A 22,110-nucleotide genomic window follows, 5' to 3' on the forward strand; every position below is an offset into this window, starting at 1 on the left:
AAGATGTCAAGAATGGGCAATAACCATTAGAGGTGTCCTAGGCACCCAGAGGCTGCATTCACAGATATCAAAATCCCTAAAATTAATCAGTGAAGATGGCATGAGAGGAAAGAAGTTAGAGCTGAAGGAATAGCTAGAAGAAAAAAGTTAACCAGGAGAGGAAAGTATCACAAAGGCCCATTGAGGATAAGATGTCAAGGAGAGGATTACTGACAAAGTCAAAAGCAAAGAATTCAGGGAAAAGGATGATGGGAGTAGATTCTCTGAGATCTGGCCAGAAAATGGTGGCTTTAGACCAGGGGTACTCAAACTTCATTGTACTGCGACCTCCTTCTGACAACAAAAATTACAACACGACCCCAGGACGGGGCAGACCGAAGCCTGAGCCCACCAAAGCTCTGGCCTGGGCAGAGAGGCCAAAGCCGAAGCCCAAGGGCTTCTGCCCCAAGAAGGGGACCTGTAATTTGAGCCCTGCCACCTGGGGCTTTGGCCCCACGCTTCATCCCTGGGTCTCAGCAAGTCTAAGCCAGCCCTGGCGACCCTATTAAAATGGGGTTGTGACCCACTTTAGGGTCCCAACCCACAGTTTGAGAACCGCTGCTTTAGACTTTAGTGTCTCTCTATCATATGTAGATGTCAGAGCTCGATGTCCAGGCTCTGGAAGCAGAGGATAGCCTCTGTATCAATAGAGGCTAGGCATTGTAAACTGCCCTTCTGAGGTCTGGTTGGGTATGCTTCCACAACATGAGTTATTGTCTGCAATGCTGTCCCACAGGCCGAGTGTAGGGAAGAAACCAGGCCAAGTTGTTGCATAGTTGTGGTAACTCTGGATAAGCCAGAGAGTAGTCTGTTGAGGTTGGTCCAAGAGGTATAATCATATAGACAAGGAGGAAGGTGCAGTGATGCACTCCTGAATTTACATACTGTGTTTGGAAGCATTGGTAGGAAAGAGAACCTATCTATGATGTATTTTTGTACTATGTACTTCTACATAGATTGCTTCCGTCACCGTGCATGGGCTGAAATTGTGGAAACGCAACATCACTTGCCCCATAACCTAAGCCGTGCTGAACACAATGCCATCAACAGCCTCAAGAACAACTCTGACATCATAATCAAACAGGCTGACAAAGGAGGTGCTGTCGTCATCATGAATAGGTCTGAATATGAACATGAGGCTGCCAGGCAGCTCTCTAACTCCACATTCTACAAGCCATTACCCTCTGATCCCACTGATGATTACCAAAAGAAACTACACCATCTGCTCAAAAAACTCCCCGAGAAAGCACAGGAACAGATCTGTACAGACACATGCCTAGAACCCTGACCAGGTGTATTCTATTTGCTACCCAAGATCCACAAACCTGGAAATCCTGGACGCCCCATCATCTCAAGCATTGGCACCTTAACAGCAGGATTGTCTGGTTATGTGGACTCTCTCCTCAGGCGCTATGCTACCAGCACTCCCAGCTATCTTCGAGACAGCACTGACTTCCTGAGGAAACTACAATCCATCGGTGATCTTCCAGAAAACATCATTCTGGCCACTATGGATGTGGAAGCCCTCTATACCAACATTCCACACAAAGATGGACTACAAGCCATCAGGAACAGTATCCCCGATAATATCACGGCTAACCTGGTGGCTGAACTTTGTGACTTTGTCCTCACCCACAACTATTTCACATTTGGTGACAATATATATCTTCAAGTCAGTGGCACTGCTATGGGTACCTGCATAGCCCCTCAGTATGCCAACATCTTTATGGCTGACTTAGAACAACGCTTCCTTAGCTCTCGTTCCCTAATGCCCCTACTCTACTTGCGTTACATTGATGACATCATCATCTGGACTCATGGAAAAGAAGCCCTCGAGGAATTCCACCGTGATTTTAACAATTTCCATCCCACCATCAACCTCAGCCTAGACCAATCCACACAAGCGGTCCATTTCCTAGACACTACTGTGCTAATAAACGATGGTCACATAAATACCACCCTATACCGGAAACCCACTGACCGCTATACTTACCTACATGCCTCCAGCTTCCATCCCAGACACACCACACGATCCATTGTCTACAGCCAAGCTCTAAGATACAACCGTATTTGCTCCAATCCCTCAGACAGAGATAAACACCTACAAGATCTCTATCAAGCATTCTTAAAACTACAATACCCACCTGCTGAAGTGAAAAAACAGATTGACAGAGCCAGAAGAGTACCCAGAAGCCACCTACTACAGGACAGGCCTAAAAAAGAAAATAACAGGACACCACTAGCCATCACCTACAGCCCCCAACTAAAACCTCTCCAGTGCATCATCAAAGATTTACAACCTATCCTTAAAGATGATCCCTCACTCTCACAGTTCTTGGGAGACAGGCCAGTCCTCGCTTATAGACAGCCTCCCAACCTGAAGCAAATACTCACCAGCAACCACACACCATACAACATAAACACTAACCCAGGAACCTATCCTTGCAACAAAGCCCGATGCCAGCTCTGTCCACATATCCATTCAAGTGACACCATCATAGGACCTAATCACATCAGACACGCCATCAGGGGCTCGTACACCTGCACATCTACCAACGTGATATATGCCATCATGTGCCAGCAATGCCCCTCTGCCATGTACATTGGCCAAACCGGACAGTCTCTATGCAAAAGAATAAATGGACACAAATCTGACATCAGGAATCATAACATTCAAAAACCAGTGGGAGAACACTTCAACCTCTCTAACCACTCAGTGACAGACTTAAAGGTGGCAGTTTTGCAACAAAAAAACTTCAAAAACAGACTCCAAAGAGAAACTGCTGAACTCGAATTAATATGCAAATTAGATACAATTAACACTGGCCTAAACAGAGACTGGGAATGGTTGGGTCATTACACTAATTGAATCTATTTCCCTATGTTAAGTTCTCCTCACACCTTCTATGGGCCATCTTAATTATCACTTCAAAAAGTTGTTTTTCCTCCTGCTGATGATAGCTCATCTCAATTGATTAGACTTTTCCTGTTGTTATGCATACTTCCACCTTTTCATGTTCTCTGTATGTATAAATATCTCCTGTCTGTATGTTCCATTCTATGCATCCGAAGAAGTGAGCTGTAGCTCACGAAAGCTCATGCTAAAATAAATTTGTTAGTCTTTAAGGTGCCACAAGTACTCCTGTTCTATCTATGATGTAGTTTTCAGCACCTTGGTGACGCTGACTTTCTGTGCATGTAGTGCTCCTGTCCAAAAGTGTGCGAGTTGCCTTGGCAAAGAGGTGTTGATAGATTAGCAGGGGTGTAAAATCCCCAGTTCACAGGAGCGGGACTCCTCCTCTGAAGATGAGCAGACCTTTGAGTTGGCACTATATGTTGTTTCCGATCTGAGAATGGGGCATCAGCCAGCCAGAGATGTAATAGGCTAGTTTTGTCAGACTTAATAGTCTTTCATTGAAGGAGCTATGTGTGCTAGCATATACAGACTGAAGGTTGGTGTATAATTCAAGCAGTCACTAATAATATGAATGACAAATTCTTCATGTCAACAAGCTGAATGTGGCAACTGCTCCCCCAGAACATGGAGCACTATTCAGCTACAACAAACAGCAGGGTCAATACAGATGTAGAAAGGACCAAAGAGTCTTCTCCCCAGGAGCCTCTTGACAGTTTTCGTATCAAGGCAGTATGGGAAGAGATCTTCATTTTCAGGAGTTTCAGGTGCGGTCAGTATGTCCTGCTACGCCTAAGTATTTGATAACTGGCTGGAATTTCAGTAGCCATCCTGGGACACAGATTGAGAAGAACTGATTGGCAAGACAACTGTTTAAATGGAAAGTGATTGCTGTTGTCCTGGTTTCGTTGAGAATTCATCTACCCTGCTGGAATACATGGTCAAAATGGCCATGTGTTGGCTGAGCTTCTCTTCAACCCTGTGGAAGTCATTTCTGGGGCCCTCAATACAGATGTAGTCAGCATACACGTACTTCTTGCCCTGTGTTTCAGGAAGGTCATATGTGTATACAGTGAACAAAAGAGGAGCCAAAACCGACCCTTTTGGGAGGTCATTGTGTTGACAGGTAGGGTGAATGATTTTCTCCCCAACTTGCAGGATGAAGCTTTGGTTATTGATCATTTCTTGAATAAACTGCACCATTGGCCTACAAGGAATAATTTGCAGCAGCTTGGCAGTCGTCCCAATGTGCCACATGGTGTCATAGCCTGCTGTCAGATTCATAAGGACTACGCCAACTTCCTTTCCTGACTCAAATGTGTTTTCTATGTCTCAGTATCTGCTCTTGGGTGCATCTTGACTCCATCGTGAATGTGAGGCAGCTGAGGGTACCTAGACTACCTCACTAAGTCACATTAGGATTAGTCTCTCCAACAGCATGTAAATAACACACAGCAGAGAATTCAGTCAGCAGCTCTCTGGGTCTGTCAATGGCTCCCCTGGCTTAGGTACACCTACAGTTTTTGTTCTGCACCTGGGTACAATGATTCAAAAATCAAAATAGCCAGCTTTTGGAAATTGGCCCAAAGTGAGAAAGAAACACTTGGATGTAATCTAGACCAGGAGCCTGATCAGGATGCAGCTGATCTATAGTCAGGTCAAGCTCTTGATTGGTAAAAGGAGCCATCAGGTTCATGTCCACATTCAGAGCCTTCCGATCACCATTTTAACTGCACAGCTGAATGCTCTGCCGCAGTTGGAAGTCTTGTCATTTGCCACCAGCTCGGAAGTGATAGAGTTTGCTGTGACTGGGTATTCTCTTTTGCCCAGATTAGAATCTCTGCTCAGTCTCTTACTAGTTTTCTAGGCTTTGTGACTGGAATGCATGACTTTAGGGAAAGTGGTAAAAGCCGAGTCTAATGGATGAAAACAGTCACTCAGATAATATATTATGAAATTTAGTCTTCTAGCTACACAGCGTGCCTTGAGACCTGTCAGACTTTTCTGCCCCAGACTGAAAAGGATATGTTAGGACTCTAGGACTCTTATGTTGTCCATGAGGTGGGACATGACTCTCTGAAACTATCTTGATTTAGAATTAGCCCAGAAAAAGCCTGGCCCTTGGTCAAGGAAGAAGGATAAAAGGAGTAGCAAAAGTAGTGAGTCACTCTAGAGCACTAGGAAAGAGGGGGGAAAGCCACTTATTTGAGTAATTCTAACCCTTGGAGCTCTGACTATGGTTTTCCAGGTTTCTCTGTTTCCCCACTCTATCTTTCCAAGTGCAGTTGAACGCCTTTTTAAACAACTACTGCCCTGAAAGGAGACATTAATTTTATAGGTCTGTTGTGCATGCACACACAGGCCATGGTTGCCTCTATACTACAGAATGGGGTTGTTGGGAGTTCATAGTGTAGAGCAGGGGTTCTCAACTTTTTTCTTTTTGAGCCCTCCTCCCCCTCCCATGCTATAAAAACTCCACGGCCCACCTGTGCCACAATAGCTGGTTTTCTGTGTATAAAAGCCATGGCCAGCATTAGAGGGTAGCAAGCAGTGCAACTGCCTGGGGCCCCATGCCACAGGGTCCCCTACAAAGCTAAGTTTGCTCAGGCTTTGGCTTCAGTCCCATGTAGCAGGGCTTCAGCTTTCTGCCCTAGGCACCAGTGAGTCTAACACTGGCCCTGCTTGGTAGACCCCCTGAAACCTGCTTGAGGCCCCCCTGGGGGGGGTGGTTCCACACCCCTGGTGTAGAGTGTCCATATTAGCCATCCTGTTTTGGGTTTAGATCTACCTCAGATCCTTGTACAGCACTCTCCTCAAGGGTTTCAGTTGTACTGCCCTCTCAATGCCTATCTCACACCTTCTGGCACAAAGTCCTGAAGCACTGGCTTGCAGGACATTTGGAAATGCATTCTGGGACTCCAAGAGAATTGTGGGAGAGGAGGTCAAAATCCCATAACTCTTTGGGAAGCTCAGCAATAACCAGGGCATGAACTTAAAATGGAAGCCAGGCTGAAATGGCAGAGCTCACTCTTTGCTCACCAGAAATTTTTCTGCTGGAGCTTCTAAAATAAAATCACCAAGTATTGCAGGAGAGGCAATATGTGGTGTGCCTGCATTACCTGTGTATACCAAAAATGCCCTAACCACCAGTTGATAGTCAGTGTCTCTTCCCTATCCATGGGAAGCAATTTTCAAATTTCAGGTATATTCTGATGCAGAATGGGAACATTTTTGAAGTCTCAAAAATTTCTGTGGGACAGAAAAGTAATTTCCACACAGGTCTGATGCAGAAGTTAGGATAAGCTTAGTGCAAGATACAAGAAAATGTTAAAACTTTGAACTCTTGAAGAGCAGATAGAGGTAGGAGAAAGGGGACCATCCTCTTTTCTAGGCTTTCAGTGATTCTGTGAGCCTGCAAATCCACTGCTCCCCTTGGCCATGAAGTCATACTCAAAGCCCAGAGAAATGGTGATTAAATAGCTGATTTGACAGAGACTGTGCTAGTGGAGTGTGCATTTAAACAAGGTGGAGGTGCTTGCTGATGTGCAGCGATAGTGCAATCACCAACAGTGGACATCATATCTGCCTGCTGCATTCTGCACAACATTTGTGAAAGCAACAGTGAAGTGTTTAAGAGTCTGTTGAATGAGGAACTTGCAACAATTTATGCACAGGCAGACAAGCAGTGCTACCGGAATCTGTAACACTTGTTAATGTTGGCTGTACCAGGCACGTGAACCAAATGAATCAAAGATGCTTTGTACACTTTTTGCCAGGGTAGCGTAAAGAGGGTATGGTGATAATGTTCATTCTGCCTGTTCAAGCCTGAAGGGTTAGCATGTGCTGCCCTTAAATATCTTTGTTTCCTTTGTTGATGGTGGGTTTCACTTTATGTATGCACATATCAGTTTGAGTCTGGGTAAAGAATATTATGGCAAAATGAAGTGGTGATGTAACAAAGGTAAATTAAAAGTATATTTTATGGATTCTTAACACTGAAATAAATTGTGCAAATTTACTTTATTTAAAACCACAAACATTCAGGCCAGCTCCAATAAGTAACCAGAGAAAAATAACCCAAGCACACAAAAATTTGGTTTACGGGGCTATATGGCCACAAAATGTATGTCCCGCATACTCCAGTTCTTTGTCCTGTTCACCACCAGAGTGCCAGGAAACCACAGCAGAGGGAGCAGACAGGGATGAGCCAGTCCAGTATGGGCTGCAGTTCTGTACCATAGCATCATGCTGAGGTGGTTGTACAATGCAAACAAGTGCTGGGAGAATAGTGCTAGCTGCCTTTGCTTTATGTATTCTCTGAAGTTTTCTATGGACCTCTTGATCCAGCAGCATCACTTCACTATCCTGCCATATACATTCCATCATTGGTTTTCTGTCCTCTTGCCTAAATTGGTCTTGTCTTTCCAAAAAACGACCCACTTTTTCCTCCTTGAATGTAAACATTGTATCAGAGTCCCTTTACATGCCCCTCTGTGAGTCATTTCCATTTCCTTCCAGTGAGAAATGTGGTCAAGTGTTCAATCATTTGTGATTCCTGATGCCTTTGCCGTCCCATTCTGTGATGTGCCAGCATTTCCACACTGGGCCTGGGTGCAGTCGGGCCCTCTGAAATCAGAAATAAGAAGAATGTTAATAGGCTAATTAATGACATTCCAGGGTTGTCTGTACCAAGGAATGCAATAGAAGTAACTGCTTCTGGTTCCTTTCTCACTCCAATTCCTTCTTACAGCAAGAAGCTCTGTTCTTACTATTTAAGATAAGAATATAAACTAACATTCTCTCCCTAATTTAAAACCAATTCTTAACCAGCGGGAACGAAAACAATGTGTGCAGGGGTGGGGCTTGGTGGCTGTAGTTCAATGGGACTAAAAAATTGCTTAATCCAGGCAAACAGGAGATAGAGAAAATCTTTGTGCTGAGGATTCCAGAACGGGAAAGGACCGGTTGGTTTGAACAAGTTAGGAGCAAAGTTGATAATCCTACACTTGGGTTGTTCTCGTGGCTAAATATAGGATATGTTCTGGGACTGAAGAGGTGTAGTGAACTTCTGTGGGTGTATAGGGAAATTAGTATTACCCCTAATTTGATTGCTCAGATTTGTAAAAATCAATGCTCAAAGACTTTCAGCGATTACTCATGGAGGACTGTGGAAAAATATGGCTAAAATACATTATCTCTTCTAGATTTCTGTCCTGCATTGTTGGCTGACCACAGTGAAGTTTGACATAGTCATTATTCCACACCCTCACTGATGGTTAGTATAGAGCAGCTTGTTATTGAGTAATGCTTTTGCCTGTGTCTCATATGTTAAATAGAAAGGCAGAATGAACTATAATTACAGCTTGATAAGAGTGGATAGCTAAACAGATGCCTTTTTCCAATACATGGGCTGACTGAGATGATGTCATGTACATGGTGGGATCATGCTACCCAGTATGTAGTTTCTTGTAATAATACCCTTGCTTTTACATTTAGTATATGTCAGGGTTTGTTTGACTCTTGGAACAGGTTTTCCTTGCTTGACCTCCATTTTGAGCCTGGCCCTGTGACATGTCTCAGCCAGCTGCAGTTCACTGCATGCCTGAAACATCTGCCCTTACTTGGGACACCTGGCTATGTAGCCAAATGTGGAGAATTATGGTGGGGCTTGTCCCTCCTGACAGAATCTGGGGGAGCTGAAGCGGGGAGGGAGGGTAAAGAAAGCGGTCACTTATGATGTAGTGGCAGAGCCAGGGAGAATGGGGTCTTCTAGCACCATGTGATCTTGTAACCACTCACAGTAAGAGTATGGTGTTTGAAAGAACCCAAGAACATGTTCCCACAGCCCCCAAGCATGCAAAACCAATCCTGATTGCTGAAAATATTAAAATCCAATGTACCTTGCGTGCTCCTTTGTTTCCTGCGTCCACCCCCAACCTGGTTGGCTGCTGTAGCCAGATCTTGAGCTTCTCCAAAGAGGTCTTGGAATCCTGGTATGGTCTCAGGCACCTCCTGGTCCTGGCCCACATCCCTTGTTGTGGACTGGGCTATGATGAATATTTTTCCTTCCTCTTCTCCTGATGGCCCAGGTGCTAGGTGTCACAGTGCCATCCAAAGTACCTCAGGCTCTGTAGATGGATGAGTGCCAAAAATACTGTCCAATTCATTGGGAAAAAAGGCAGGTTTTCCTCCTTACCCCAGACTGGCTGCAGTTATCTCAGGCCCTTTTACTTTTCTCCTGGTAGTGTCTTTCCAAGTGGGTGATTCCCTGCCATGCACTATATTTGCATCACTCAGTCATAATCCAAAAAGTTTTCCTAATTAGAGTTCAACTGCAATTGAATCTCTCAAGCACCTGGGTATCTGCTCCTGGCCAGCTGGCAGCATTCCTGCACAATAGCTTTTTCCTTCTGAAATATGTTCCAAAATTGGCTTGCTGAAACACACAATGACCGCAAAGCTATGAGTGCTGGCAAAAAAACCAGTACACAATGAGATCAAAAGTATGAAGTACTATATATGTAGGCAAGGGACTTCCAGAAAACTTGATCCTGTACCAACAAGGTAGAAGAACTAGGCCAAACAAACCCCCTACGTAGTGGCTAGTGCTCTGTGAGACAGTGATGGGAGGACAATTTGCACCATAGAGATTATTGCACCAGCACTTTGTATCTACAGTGGCACTGTACCCATGGAGCCTCACAGTGATGTGGGCAACACAGTAGCTAGCCTTGCTTGGAGCAAGTACAACCCACAGTGTGGTATGTTCCTGTGCCCCGTAGATAGTAATTTTGTGGGCAGACACATGACAGGTGTGCTGGGAGATTTAAATGGCAGTTAGCTTCTCAAATTGCTCAAGTATGGGTAAGATCCATTGCCACAACATACACATATCCACCGAACTTAATCTCAGTATTGCTATGATTCCTTCAATACATCTTTGACTGCACCAATTAACATCTGTTGCCCCTATGTTCAGAAGCAAAAAAAAAAAGAATTCTCATTATTATCTATGAATTCCCTAGTTGAATAATTATTCATCACGTAAAGTGTACTAGACTATTCTACAGGACAACCTGAGACTCTATATGTCTTAGGCATTTATAGGGTGCAAGTCGTTATAATTAGCATCAGTTCTCAAGCCATTTAAAAAAAAAATCCCAAATGCACCTTTTGCTGCATAGGTGCCAACCACACACAGTGCAAGGTGAAGAATGAAAGCAATAACCACTGCTTTGGTCATTGGTTTACTTTACAATTATCAGCAGTACTGGAACGCCATTCTGGCTCCCCCAAAAAAGTGTGGGCAACGCAGTCCAGAGCATTCCGGCACAAGAGTGCTTGGCTGGCATCTAAATACAGGATTAAGACAATCATAAAACTATTTGAAATGGGCTCTGTTCGTACTATCCTAGGATTTGGCCATTTAAACTTAACTTGGTTTTCCCAACCCTTTCCTCTCTTTCAGGTTTGGCAGCTCTGACAGTTTATGAATGTGAGGATGGTGCCGTATTGCAGTTCGGTGAACTGAAGGTGAATGTACTCACCAACAGTGATCCTAATGGATACACACACAAATGGACAAAATCAGGTTAGGAAGAAATATACCAAATGTTCTCCAGTACCAAGACACAACAAGGTGCAATAACCATTAGAGTCAGCTCTTCCAATATGTCCTCTGCTGGCAACAGGAGTTTCACATCCTGATGTGAAAGGATGAAGTAAAGCAGTTGAGATAAGGCTACTTTGTTGCTCTCTGATTCCCTTCTAAATGTGCTTTTCCTTGCTTTGATTTGGGTAGTGTGATCACTAATACTTTTTGGTAGTTTTCCAAATGTGAAATTTAACAAATACTTAATTCTCCTTTAAAAAAAAAACCACAACAAAAAACAGAAATACAAAAAAGCATCAGAAAAAGCATATTGAAAATATGAGTGATTGATTTTTTGCTTAACTTGCTCAACCTTCTAGCCTTTCAAGCAATGTAATCAAATTTTATCAAATATTATAAACAAATAATTTTCTCCTGGATAGAGAATCTGTCCATTCAGTCTGGTAACAATACGAGTTTTCACATTTTTATAAATCCCTGAGAATAATGGTTTCACACATTTTTATCAAGATGCCCTTTGAGCACTGCTATCTGATCTTCAGCCATATTATAAATGCACTACCTGTGTAATGTGTACTGAATAAGAAGCTTAAAATGTTAGATTTCAGATTTTCCATTTGAAACTCAAAAGCACCAAGAAAATGCTCCAAACTTTGTCCATTAAAATACACATCTGTGCTGTCTGACAAACTAGGGATAGTTCAGAAAATAAATGGGAAAGTAATGCAGTCAGGAGCAGCCTAAACTGATAAGGGGCCTGTATTCACGATGTAGTTTGTGTTGCAACATCAATCAGTTGTGTCTCTGTTGTGACAGAAATGCTGCTCCCTGCCTTCCCCCCAGACAGTAGAACTCAGACCTGTGGCTCCATGTCTCCGCCCTTAACCTATCACGGAATATCATCAAGGGCAAAATGTCAAAGGAGGAGTTTAAGGGCATAGCTGCTGTTATATTGTTACAAAACTCTAGCACTGTTGGACTGGTTCTGACTCACATATTGACTTGGGCTGCTCTAAGGCCCTATTGAGGAGGCAGAGAATGTATATACCTCATGCACTTTACAGCACTCTCAAGGGGATCTGTATCTTCCAAGCATTTATAATACAGGGAAATCCTTGTTCATTATGAATATTTGATATACACAAGGATTTACAGCCAAATCTTAGGAGCAAGTGCAGCTGCTGCATGGAGCACTCAGGGCCTCTGGTCTGCCTGGGTTTCCTAACTGAGTAGGCTTCTACTAATCCTGTAACAGCTCACAGAATTGGCCTCCTGGTACATATGTTGCTGCCCATTTCTTCTCTTGCCATATGGGGGGAAAACAACATCACCAATTGCCATTTGTCCAATTACTGGCGTTCTTTCACCCTCCTTGTTTACATCTTCCTTTCACCTTCCATTTTTTTATTAAAAACTCTTAAAAGCCTATAAACCCTAGCTCTACCCTCATTCAAAATATAAATTGGCAACAGAGACTATTTTCAAGTTAATGCCCTGTACTACTCTAAATCAGCCATCCACCCACTTCTACCTGGCCTCTCCACTGCACCATGACTTCAGTCTCAACTGCCCGTCTATCTGCAACTGCATCGCCTATGTTTCTGTACCTTCTATGCTATTCCCTATGCATGGAATAGCCTTATCGAGTTCATTTGGAAGACCCAGATCCTTGCCACATTCAAGTGTCTCCTGAAGACCCACCTCTATCATGATGCTTATGGGAAAGCTGCCACTGATCACATCAACTCTTAAGTAGTTTGGATATAATTGTACATGTCCTATTTTCATTATTTGTATACACATTCTAAAGATAATTGTATATTGCATCTTTCCCTTATCCTCAAGACAAAGAGAGAGACAGTCTTTAAATTGTGAGATCCTTGGGGAATATGGCCAGGCTCTCTCTTCTATTTGGAAAGTTCCAAGCACTTCATAGGTGCTAATTCATAATAGTAATCTCGCTCTTAATAATGTTCCAGTCTAAAACCCAAGACATCACTAAAATTAAATATTAATTTTCAAGCTAGTTTTGAGCATGAGTCATAAGGCAGGCCATAGACAACCAATCATCAGATGGTTACTTTTGGTCTCTGCAAGAGGGGCTGGTTTTGAACTAGCAGTTAAGAAAATAAAAGAAATCTCTGATCATGCAGTCCCCCTTTTCTTGTAACTTAGTTTGGTATTTCATCCCTCATCTTCTATCAACATACATGAGTGGTCACTAAACTTTTTGAACTTGCTTAGTTGGTATGCATGGGTGAAATGGGATATTAATAAAAGACAGACCACAGGTACAATGAGTAGACGTTCTGAAATCATTTTTCCAAGATAGAGAGAATAAGATAAACATGAAAAATTTAAGATGGCAGTAACTATTGATGGGCATCTACTTTAACTAAGTGCTAAAGGCTGCAAAGGCAGTGAGAAATCAAATCTCTGCCCTGGAAAACAAGTTCACATTAAGAAATACCAGGTTGATTTTAAAGGTTCATGAAACCATGGAGATGAATGGGTTTTTTGGGGGGAATGAATGAAGGATGGAATCACTGAAGATGGATAGTTAACTCTACAATGTGTAGTTATTTATGTCCCTGGCCAATCCAATCAAGAAATACCTCACTGTGGCTATGGAATGTATCCCTCTTGGAATGACTTTAAATCTGGCAGGTGTATTTTACACTCGTGCTGAATTCAAGAATCCTATTTGCCCAGGGTACTGTCTTGATCTCCCTTAGGGACTTATCTGTTTTGTCTCCCTTCCAAAGACGGGACTGGAGTAATCCTTGATTTATAGGTACAGATTTTGGATGCACTGTGGAGGCTACACCAGCTTTTTCTGTTCTCCCATTCATGAAGTAACTCTCCTGATGAGGAGTATCATTGACTATTCCATCAGCTAAAGTTAACTCTGCTCACACTGGAAAGCGCAGAGAGTTTATTACTAAAGAATATAGCTGAATATTTGTGGTGTTATTTAATCACTGAAAACTGCAGTACACTGTTATTAGCATTAACCTTTACTAGGTTCCCATGGGTATCCACTTCATACATGACTTAGGTAAACCCTATTCCACTTTAAAACTTACTTGTTATAACAATACTGGTGATAGGAAATTGGAAGCAATGTGTAGTATGTTAATCTGCATGTCAACACCCAGAATGCTATTCCAGCTGATGTCTACTTCAGAATAGGATAGATACCTGAGCTCTGGGAACAAACTGGAAATGATACTGTAATTTTCTTTGTCTTTTGCAAGCCAGAAATTTGCAAATCTTCACCTATATTTAGCTACCATAGTTCTGAGTAAATATTGGACCTGAAATGTCAGGGAGGACACCACACAGGCCTTAGGGTAAGTTAAAAGACAGAGTTAAAAAAAACAAACCCTAGTTTTGTGACAAATGTCTTTCCCATCTTCTCAAGTTTCTGTCTGTATCTATGGGCTAGAAGTGGGAAAATGGAATATTTTTTCCTCCTACAAACTTCACTTGTTGAGGCTTAGAAATTAGGACTACATTCTATCCACAAAGTTCTTTACTAGGAAGATAAATGGAAGTTCAGGTGGACTTTCCCTTCTCCATAAGGTTCTATGAAATGACTACCAACCCAACAAGCTGAGCACGACTGTACTCCTTTCCTTGCTCCCATAGGCAATCTGTGAGGTTCCTGAATTAACCACAGGGATTGCTGTTGAATGACACACAACCATTCTCCTTGTTCACCTGCGCTGCCTGAGCTAAGCATGCTGCTTTAGTAGCCCTTCAGCATGGAGAGCACAAGACAGGTCTCCCTCATTGCAATGCAAAGTAGTATCGCTAGGCCAAAGGGAAAGCCTGTCTGATGGGAGTTTAACTGTAACTCAGATTTAGCCATTTCCTTTCATAAAGCTGCTCTTAGTGTATAACTATTACACCAGTGCCCTGCGGTGTATTTTCCTGTGATAAAAATTTCTTCTTTTTCCACCACCACTATTATAGAAAGTTCAGAAAAGAACACAGTAATCTACAACAGAGATGCTACGATTGGAAGGTAAACTTCCAACTTCTAGTTATGTTGATTTCCTTTGAGACTCTACTTTTACACTTACACACAACTCTTATTTACAGCAACTTTTAAACAGCCCCATGCACAAGCATTGTGTCTCCTATTGCAATTTACATGTGTGGTAATGGTTTTATTCAGACACTTGAATTAAAAGGACTTGTATGACAATTTGAAGGGAAAAAAAGCTTACAATTACCATGTTTACAGTTTTTGTGGAGAGCCTGTGGACATCGGAATTACTATAGAAGTTTTTTGGGGGTGGGGGTTTACTGCTAGGTTAACATTTTGCCATACTACCTCACTCGCTAAACCACTTGAGCTAGTTTGTGTATATTAGCATATCTAGTCTTATGAATTTAGTCCTGGTGAAAAACCCCATTGTGACACTACTGGAGATTGATGTCCTCTATGGAACAGGAATAGCATGGACAATGCAATAGTATCCTTGTTGCCCTGTCAATGTGACCCATCCCCCCAGGCTAAATAGGCCACCTGGAGGGGGTCAAAAGTTAGGTTAAGGGTAACATTTTCAAAAGTGCCAAAGTGACTTAGGAGCATGTCCCATTGGAAGGCATGGGACTTAGGCCCAGATCCTTAAAGGTATTTAGGTATTGCTCCACTCAGCATTTGAACACCTGAACCCTAAGCAGCCAGACACTCAGGCTCCCTGTACAATGCATGGGGAGAGTTAGGCACCTAAGGAAGAGATTTTCCAAAGCCAGTCAGCCACCCAGGGAGTTGTCTAGTCTAGCCAGGAGTGAAATGCTGAGGGGAGGGGTGGGGCTTAGGCACCTAAGTGGCTGACCTGTTGCATGTGGCCTAGAGATAGGTGCCTCCCGCTGCCCAGGATCCTCAGCCATGGGCCCTCTCCTGGAGTTAGGCACCTAAGCCAGACCAGCCATTTAGGTAGGCCATGTCCTACCAACCAAAATAGTGTCCCTCTCCCCTATTCTCGCTTGATACTTTTCTCTCACACATTCTACATTTCCCTGTGCCCCCATGTCTTTTGTATGGGCACTCTGTTGTCCTTCCACCTACTGGTGACCTGCCTTCAGCTGTGGGGTCTAACAAGTATCAGGTCTTAAGACATGTTCAGAGCATGCCTACCAGATCAGGCCCCACTAGTGAGATAGGCATCCCCCCCCCCCATCTAATCTCACTTTGGGGCTTTGGCTTGAGCTGGATCTCTGAGCAGCTCATTAACTGTGGGGTAGCTTTGCAAATGCTGACCAGTGGAAACTAAGGCAGCTAGGAGACTTAGGCATCTCTGGAGTTAGGTGGCAGCTCAGTGGCAACTTTGAAAGTGTCAGTGGTGCCTAAATGGTGGACTTAAGCACCTAGGTACCTTTAAGGATTTGGGCTGTAAGCAGGGCTGGCTGTAAGCAGGGCTGGCTCCAGGGGTTTGGCTGCCCCAAGCAGCCAAAAAAAAAAAAAAAAAGAAGCTGCGATCGTGATCTGCGGCAATTCAGCGGGAGGTCCTTCGCGGGAGTGAGGGACCCTCTGCCAAATTGCCACCGAATACGTGAAAGTGTCACCCCTCTCCGGAGTTGCTGCCCCAAGCACCTGCTTGATAAGCTGGTGCCTGAACCTGGCCCTGGCTGTAAGTCATTTACATGCTTTTGAAATTTCCCTCTAATGTCCATTCAGTCCTTAGTCTCTTCACTGATTTTGCCAACAACGTTGCAAGTTTGTCATGATGGAGTTTATGTTGTGTGTGTGAGAGATAGAAAGGGAGAGTGATGTGGAAACCCATTCATTAGAAACTAGACTGGGACTACCAATTCATTTCACATAGGCCACCAAAGCCATAATATGATGGTAATTTACTTTTGGCCACTACTGACCTATACTGCATCAGAACACTGATGTAAAAATTAATAGCACTGTAACCCTGTATTACTAGTATTTTGAGACATCCAGCCCCCTTGTGGGAGCAGACTAAAATGATGGTGAACAGGTGCTATGAAAACACAAATTGTAAAGCTGATGGAATGCACTTAGCTTTGAAAGTTAAAAACAGTGGTTGAGAATTACCCAACATCTGATCTTTCAAAGCAGCTGCCCTTCTAGTTAAGTGTGTATCGCACTCATGTGCTTGTATTTGAAAAATATGGGCCACATTCCATTGAAGTCAATGGAAGTGTGCCCATTTACATCAGCAGAGAATTTTCCCCTCTATTCTTGCTATGTTTATGGGTGGGGGTGGGGGAGCATTTCCTTAAAAACATTTGCTCATTAAAAATATGCTCAATGCCTTCCCAAAGAGACTCTGCTAAAAGCAGTGTTAGAATATAAATGGTTATAATGAAGGTGGCTGCCATATAATTTAGGACCCAGTGTGCTGTAGCCTTATACCAGCAAGTCTGATTTCATATCAGTCAATCATCTTTCTAAATTAGAATATTAACCACCTAACAACTTTCCTTCAGTGTGCTTACTAATCACAAGTATATTTGCCTTGTCAAGGATGATTACATTTCTAAAGGCGGAGTTTTCACTGCCTTTCTCCTTGTCTATTTTTCAGATCTTAGTTCATTAATTACTAGACCTTTCAGATTCCGATTCATGTAGGAGTTAAACTTTACATGTTTCCTTATGAGAATTCATAAAATTCGTCATCAATCCACGACCTCAGAAACTGGCCACGCCCTTAATCTCACAGCAGAGCTCATGGGGACAAGTCCTAACACACAGGATGAATAAAATGAAGCTCTGAAATCTAACTGGGTAAGTAGCTAGTCAGAGGCTAACTCATCATCCCCTATTTTGTCAAAATTCTATGCTGTACTAAGCAGTGTTATTTTAAAACTCTATGAAGACTCCTGGCCAAACATAAAGCCAGCTTGGCAAGCACAAAACACAAGCATAAGGCTAAAAGAACATTGAACAGTCCCTAAAAGGCTCTACTGCATACAGGGCGTGCAGCTTCCATGCAATTTTTGGTTAATTCTTGCTACTCTCATAGAAGCAGATTATACCATTTTTAGACTGAACAGCTCCTCTACCGGCCTGATCTTCCCAGTGTAAACCACAGTGTTACAGATGCAGGGAAGAGAAAAATATATCAGTAACATGACAAACCAGTAGAACACCCTTTGCTCTCTACCCTAAATGTTCCATATAATTTCAGTAACATACTGTGCTTTCATAGACTGAATGTAGCCAGAAAGCCACTGCATTCATAGCTAATAACAACAAGGATGAGACACAAAAATGGAGGATGGGAGGAAAACAGGTTAAATAGTAAAATAATTTCTAAGGAGTTCAAACCAGGACAACCAACTTCCTTAACATTATTTGTCTATATTTGCAGCATTTAAGAACAAGGATAATGTTCATACTTAAAATCAGTGTTGCATAACCAATGCTGCTCTGCAACACTGAATTAACCCCAACAGCCCCCTCTGCAATTGAGAGACCACAGCTAACCTGTATGCACTCTGTAATGGGCTTTAAGATGGGAGGATTTTCCATAGACTTTGCCACATCCACTGTATGGACACTTGTGTCTCTTTTCAGTGACTAGTTTCCCCTTTGCAGGAACTCCACTGTGGAGGAGAGAGAGCGAGCTGGGCACACTGCCAGAATCCTGTCTTTCCACTGGGCTGTGGGAAGGACTCGACCCAGATTCAGTGGTCACGTCGCTGTCTGATCCTACATCCTCATCTGGACTTTCTACACTGTCACTGCAGATGGAAGGGGTTGGGAGGGGTCTGTACTTGTTCAGGTCCAACAAGCTTTTAGCAATTGTGACCAATGTGCAATAATCCTTCCAGGCATCCCTGGGGTCATTCAGGTCCTTGGTCACTTCTTCATCAGGCATTTTCAGTAGCTCTGCATCCTGAGCCCCCTGTTCCTGTACCACAGAGCGATTGGAAATGGAAACCAGACACTGAGCAGCAACAAAATCCATGTAGGCAACTGCTGACATTTTGCAGACGAGTAACCACCAAAGAAGAGAACCAAAATCCAGGCACCGAAACTTCTCTGTCGTACCCCCCGGGGTTTTTAATCAGCACACTGGTGCCTTCAGCCTGCAAGATCAGTAGCGAGGGGGTGGGGCGGTGTGCGTTAGTATCCAAGCAAGGAGTCGAACTCAGCCACTGATCTTTATATAACAATCCATGACTCCAAAGGCAGCATCCACAATCTGGTGCTACACTGGGGCTTCTTGCACGCCTAGACCCCTTACCCGTGATCACCAGAAACTCCAGATTTCAATTCACTCCCAATGACAAGCACATTGACGGGCTATAATAAGGCTCTCTCTTGGAAATACTGTCACTAGTGGTAATTTCAAGTAATCCAGCGTTTTAAAAGGACCCAAGGTGGTGTGTCCCCCCCCCCTCCCCAAAAAAATAATAATCGCAGGAGGAGCTCTGGAAATGCACCCAGCCGCTTTGCCTTCGTTAGAATTCCCTGCACATTCACCCACTCATCAAGACGCTCTGTTGAAATAGCAGACAAAGCTCCAGGTCTACAAGACACTTGCCCCCCCTCTGCCCACTGCCTGATTCACTCCCCCCTCGCCTGCCGCTCCTCACTGTTCCGGCATGCTCTTGCTCAGTAACAATTTCGCAGAATCCCATCACGTAAGGTTCCAAGCCCCCCACCAATTGGTCAGCGGGGAGGGTGATTCAACTCTGTTTACCTTCTCCCCCTTCCAGTCAGAAGAGCCTTTTTGCATGAGAGGTGTGTCTATAAACGGGGAGCCCGGCCAATCCTAATATTCCCTCCCAATGCCGCGTGCTACTCCGGGAGTCCGAGTGCTGCGATTTAAAAGGGCGATGGGGGAGGAATCTGAAATAAATATATAATCGGAATCACTTATTATTGAGCTCCAGGCTTAATAAGACTTTCTTTAGCGAGCTGCTTCTGACTGCAGCTTAATCTCGCAGGGTGCCGAACACTGCTGCTTTCCGGTGGGACTAAATCCCTTTCCTTGTGGTTTAGCTATAGCCCTCTCTGCCTAGCAGCTTTCCAAGTTTGGCTTTCCAGCACTTACCGGGTTAACTGCCTAGCTGGAAGTCCTACAGTCCCAGCAACCAGCCGGCCAATCGAAAGTAAGTTGGCTGATGTCACTAACATTGGCTTAGCCAATCAGAAAGAAATTCCAAACACGGCTCAACACTTGTAAACCTAGAGAGCTGGAGTGGGAGACCCGACCGAGAGTGTGCTGTCGTAGGAGTTCAGACTGCAGACGTAAAGGGGCGACAATAATTGTACAGTCACTGACCTAGAGCCACCTCTCCACCCCAGTTAAAAACCCATAAGTTCCATTCCAGGGAGGGGTGGTGGTGGTGGTTTTTTTTAAACCAGGGCAGGATTCTGCTGGATTTCTGATATGCTTAAAATGTCCAGGATCAGGAACCCGAAATATTTGTATCATTTGATTTTACAGAGCCTAAGAGTCTAACAGCTATATACAGAAAATGACATGATCCCTGTACAGAGGAACATAAAAACTAATTTCAGATAGGAAACAAAGAATGAGGCAACGCGTTAATGGGAAGGGGCGCAGGAGGAAGGAGAGGGCAAAGGTCAATAATGTACAATTACTCAAGGAAGGAGAAACACGGCATGATCCAGTGAATGAATGCTTGGCTAATTTCTTTTGGACTCAGGGGAAGAAATGAGACTTTAGAAATAGTTCTTTGGCCTCTTTTTTTTAAATAACACCAATAGAGGGGTCGCCCTTAAAATATGCTAATTTTGTCTTAGGTAAGTTACTTCAGTGTGCACTGTATTATGTAAACTTCCCCAAACATACTATAGGGAGTACCTAAAATACAGCAAATAAGGGACAAAGTTATCTAACTAAGGCACCTAACAAATTTCTAAGGGTGCCCACTGTATCCAAGGAATGCTTTTATGGGTAAATGGTGTGAGTGATGAAATCTCTTATGGATGTTGAAAAATCCATTTGAATCCATTTAAAATGCTTACAGGTTATTTGCTGCTATTAGAGGTATTATATTGTCTCCCTTCACCGACAAGCCTAATAAAAGTTTAGTATTAAAGCTACTTATTTCAGCTGTTTCTTTTTCAACATCTTTTAATTCCCTTCAAAGACTTACGTATTTTTAATTAAACAAGTGAAATATAACCTGACAAAATAAATAGATCATATCTCCTCCCAACAAAAAATAACAAAGTTATTTGACAAGTAGCTACTGTACATATTTATATACATATTTTTGAGACTGGTTCATCCAAACTGTAGCCTGAGGAGTCTCCTTGACTGAGTGCTCTGAGTAATTTTCCATCTTTGCCTGGAAAATCACCCATGCTGGAGCCAGTCTTTTTCACCCTGGGCAGATAGTATCAAACCAAGACGTGAATGAATCTGCTACCATAGTTGGGTTTGACCACGTCACCTTCTGATGTAGAGAAGGTTTACCAAGGTGATGGTGGTGGTTGTTGCAGAGATCAACACCCATTAAGGCTTGTAAAAGTTATATTCCCTTGTGTGGAATTTATTAACAATGTCCTCTTCATGGAGGTGATGGTGCAAATCTGATATACAGCTAAAATATTACCAATAATCCTTTAACTGACATTGAGAACCTATCCAATCATTTTCTAGTCTCTAGCTATCCATCCATCCATGTACGAGTTTACACTACATGCCTCATCATAATGTTTGACTGTCTCTTTGGTATCTGAACAACTTGATGAACCATTGGTGACTGAACAAATCCAGGGTCATCTGCACAATATGGGATATGGCATAGAGATAATGCTGATCTTCTCCATGTGATTAACTGTATGGCAACAAGTAACACAATGTTTGCTATATCACCTGCTTTTACTACTATTATTGAGAATGTTTACTTTTTAATTTATAAAACATGTTTATCATTTGTCTGTAAGCACATGTAAATATACTTTGTTGCGAATACAAAACACAATTAGCAACCAGAGCCAATGTCTGTTAGAGGCTCACCCCCCAAAAAAACTAATTTAAATGAAAGAAAATCCTGTGTACCCCTTTCCAATGTACATATTCTTCTTCTCCAACTGACCCCATCAGGCAAAAGTCTGAGCAAACAGATAGTCCTTTCAGCATACCCTGAAGGTTAGCTAAGTTGGGCTGTCTCAGACTAGAAGGGATGATTTCTTTCTAGAGAACAACCTGTCATCAGCTCCTAACATTTAAATTTGTGGTAAGATAGCTGGTGTACCCCATCTTGAGTTAAATATCAGGGGAAAACATAAGGAAAAAGAAGCAGTCTCTGAAATATCTATCAAGGTACTTACATAGCTTCCATGTGACTGAGTACACAGACCCCACACTGACCAAAAAAGGGTTAATGAGAGTCTGTGGGCCCAATCAGCCCCACCCTGTTACACCTGTGAAAGGTATAAAAACTGGAGCAAGCAGCTAAAAGAGGAAAGCCCCAACTTAGTAGTGGCTGAATGTAAGGGGGAGTAAAGCTCTTGAGTAAGCCCTGTTAAGGAATGTATGGCTGGGGCCAGAGCCTAACTAGTGACTGCTTG

The 22,110-nt window shown here is 43.1% G+C and overlaps 1 protein-coding gene and 1 long non-coding RNA gene across 12 annotated transcripts in view; one reads left to right on the forward strand and one right to left on the reverse strand.

Annotated features, from left to right (window-relative positions):
* The window catches only part of LOC120408147, a 41,467-nt gene extending 23,204 nt beyond the window's left edge, over nt 1–18,263 (forward strand). For 7 of the 8 annotated variants that reach the window (XR_005600456.1, XR_005600458.1, XR_005600459.1 and 4 more), the window contains 2 exons: nt 8,158–8,228; nt 10,422–11,100. This is a non-coding gene — a long non-coding RNA (uncharacterized LOC120408147). Of the gene's footprint in view, nt 1–8,157; nt 8,229–10,421; nt 11,101–14,543; nt 14,596–17,134; nt 17,338–18,150 lie in introns of those variants that run through there. The other variant, XR_005600461.1, reaches the window with a different exon arrangement.
* The window catches only part of KLF9 (Kruppel like factor 9), a 28,548-nt gene extending 6,651 nt beyond the window's left edge, over nt 1–21,897 (reverse strand). Inside the window, exons 1-3 of one of the 4 annotated variants that reach the window (XR_005600455.1) lie at nt 21,871–21,897; nt 8,854–9,081; nt 6,955–7,579 (exon numbers count right to left, since the gene is read on the reverse strand). Coding sequence is in view for 1 of the 4 variants with exons in the window: in XM_039544766.1 (XP_039400700.1) it covers nt 18,040–18,541 (502 nt within the window). In the remaining 3 variants the exon portion in view is untranslated. Of the gene's footprint in view, nt 1–6,954; nt 7,580–8,853; nt 9,390–18,039; nt 19,162–21,870 lie in introns of those variants that run through there. The other 3 variants (XR_005600454.1, XR_005600453.1, XM_039544766.1) reach the window with 3 other exon arrangements.
* Between the last annotated feature and the right edge of the window lie 213 nt (nt 21,898–22,110).

Source organism: Mauremys reevesii, linkage group 6, assembly GCF_016161935.1.
Source record: "Mauremys reevesii isolate NIE-2019 linkage group 6, ASM1616193v1, whole genome shotgun sequence".
Taxonomy (NCBI): domain Eukaryota; kingdom Metazoa; phylum Chordata; order Testudines; family Geoemydidae; genus Mauremys; species Mauremys reevesii.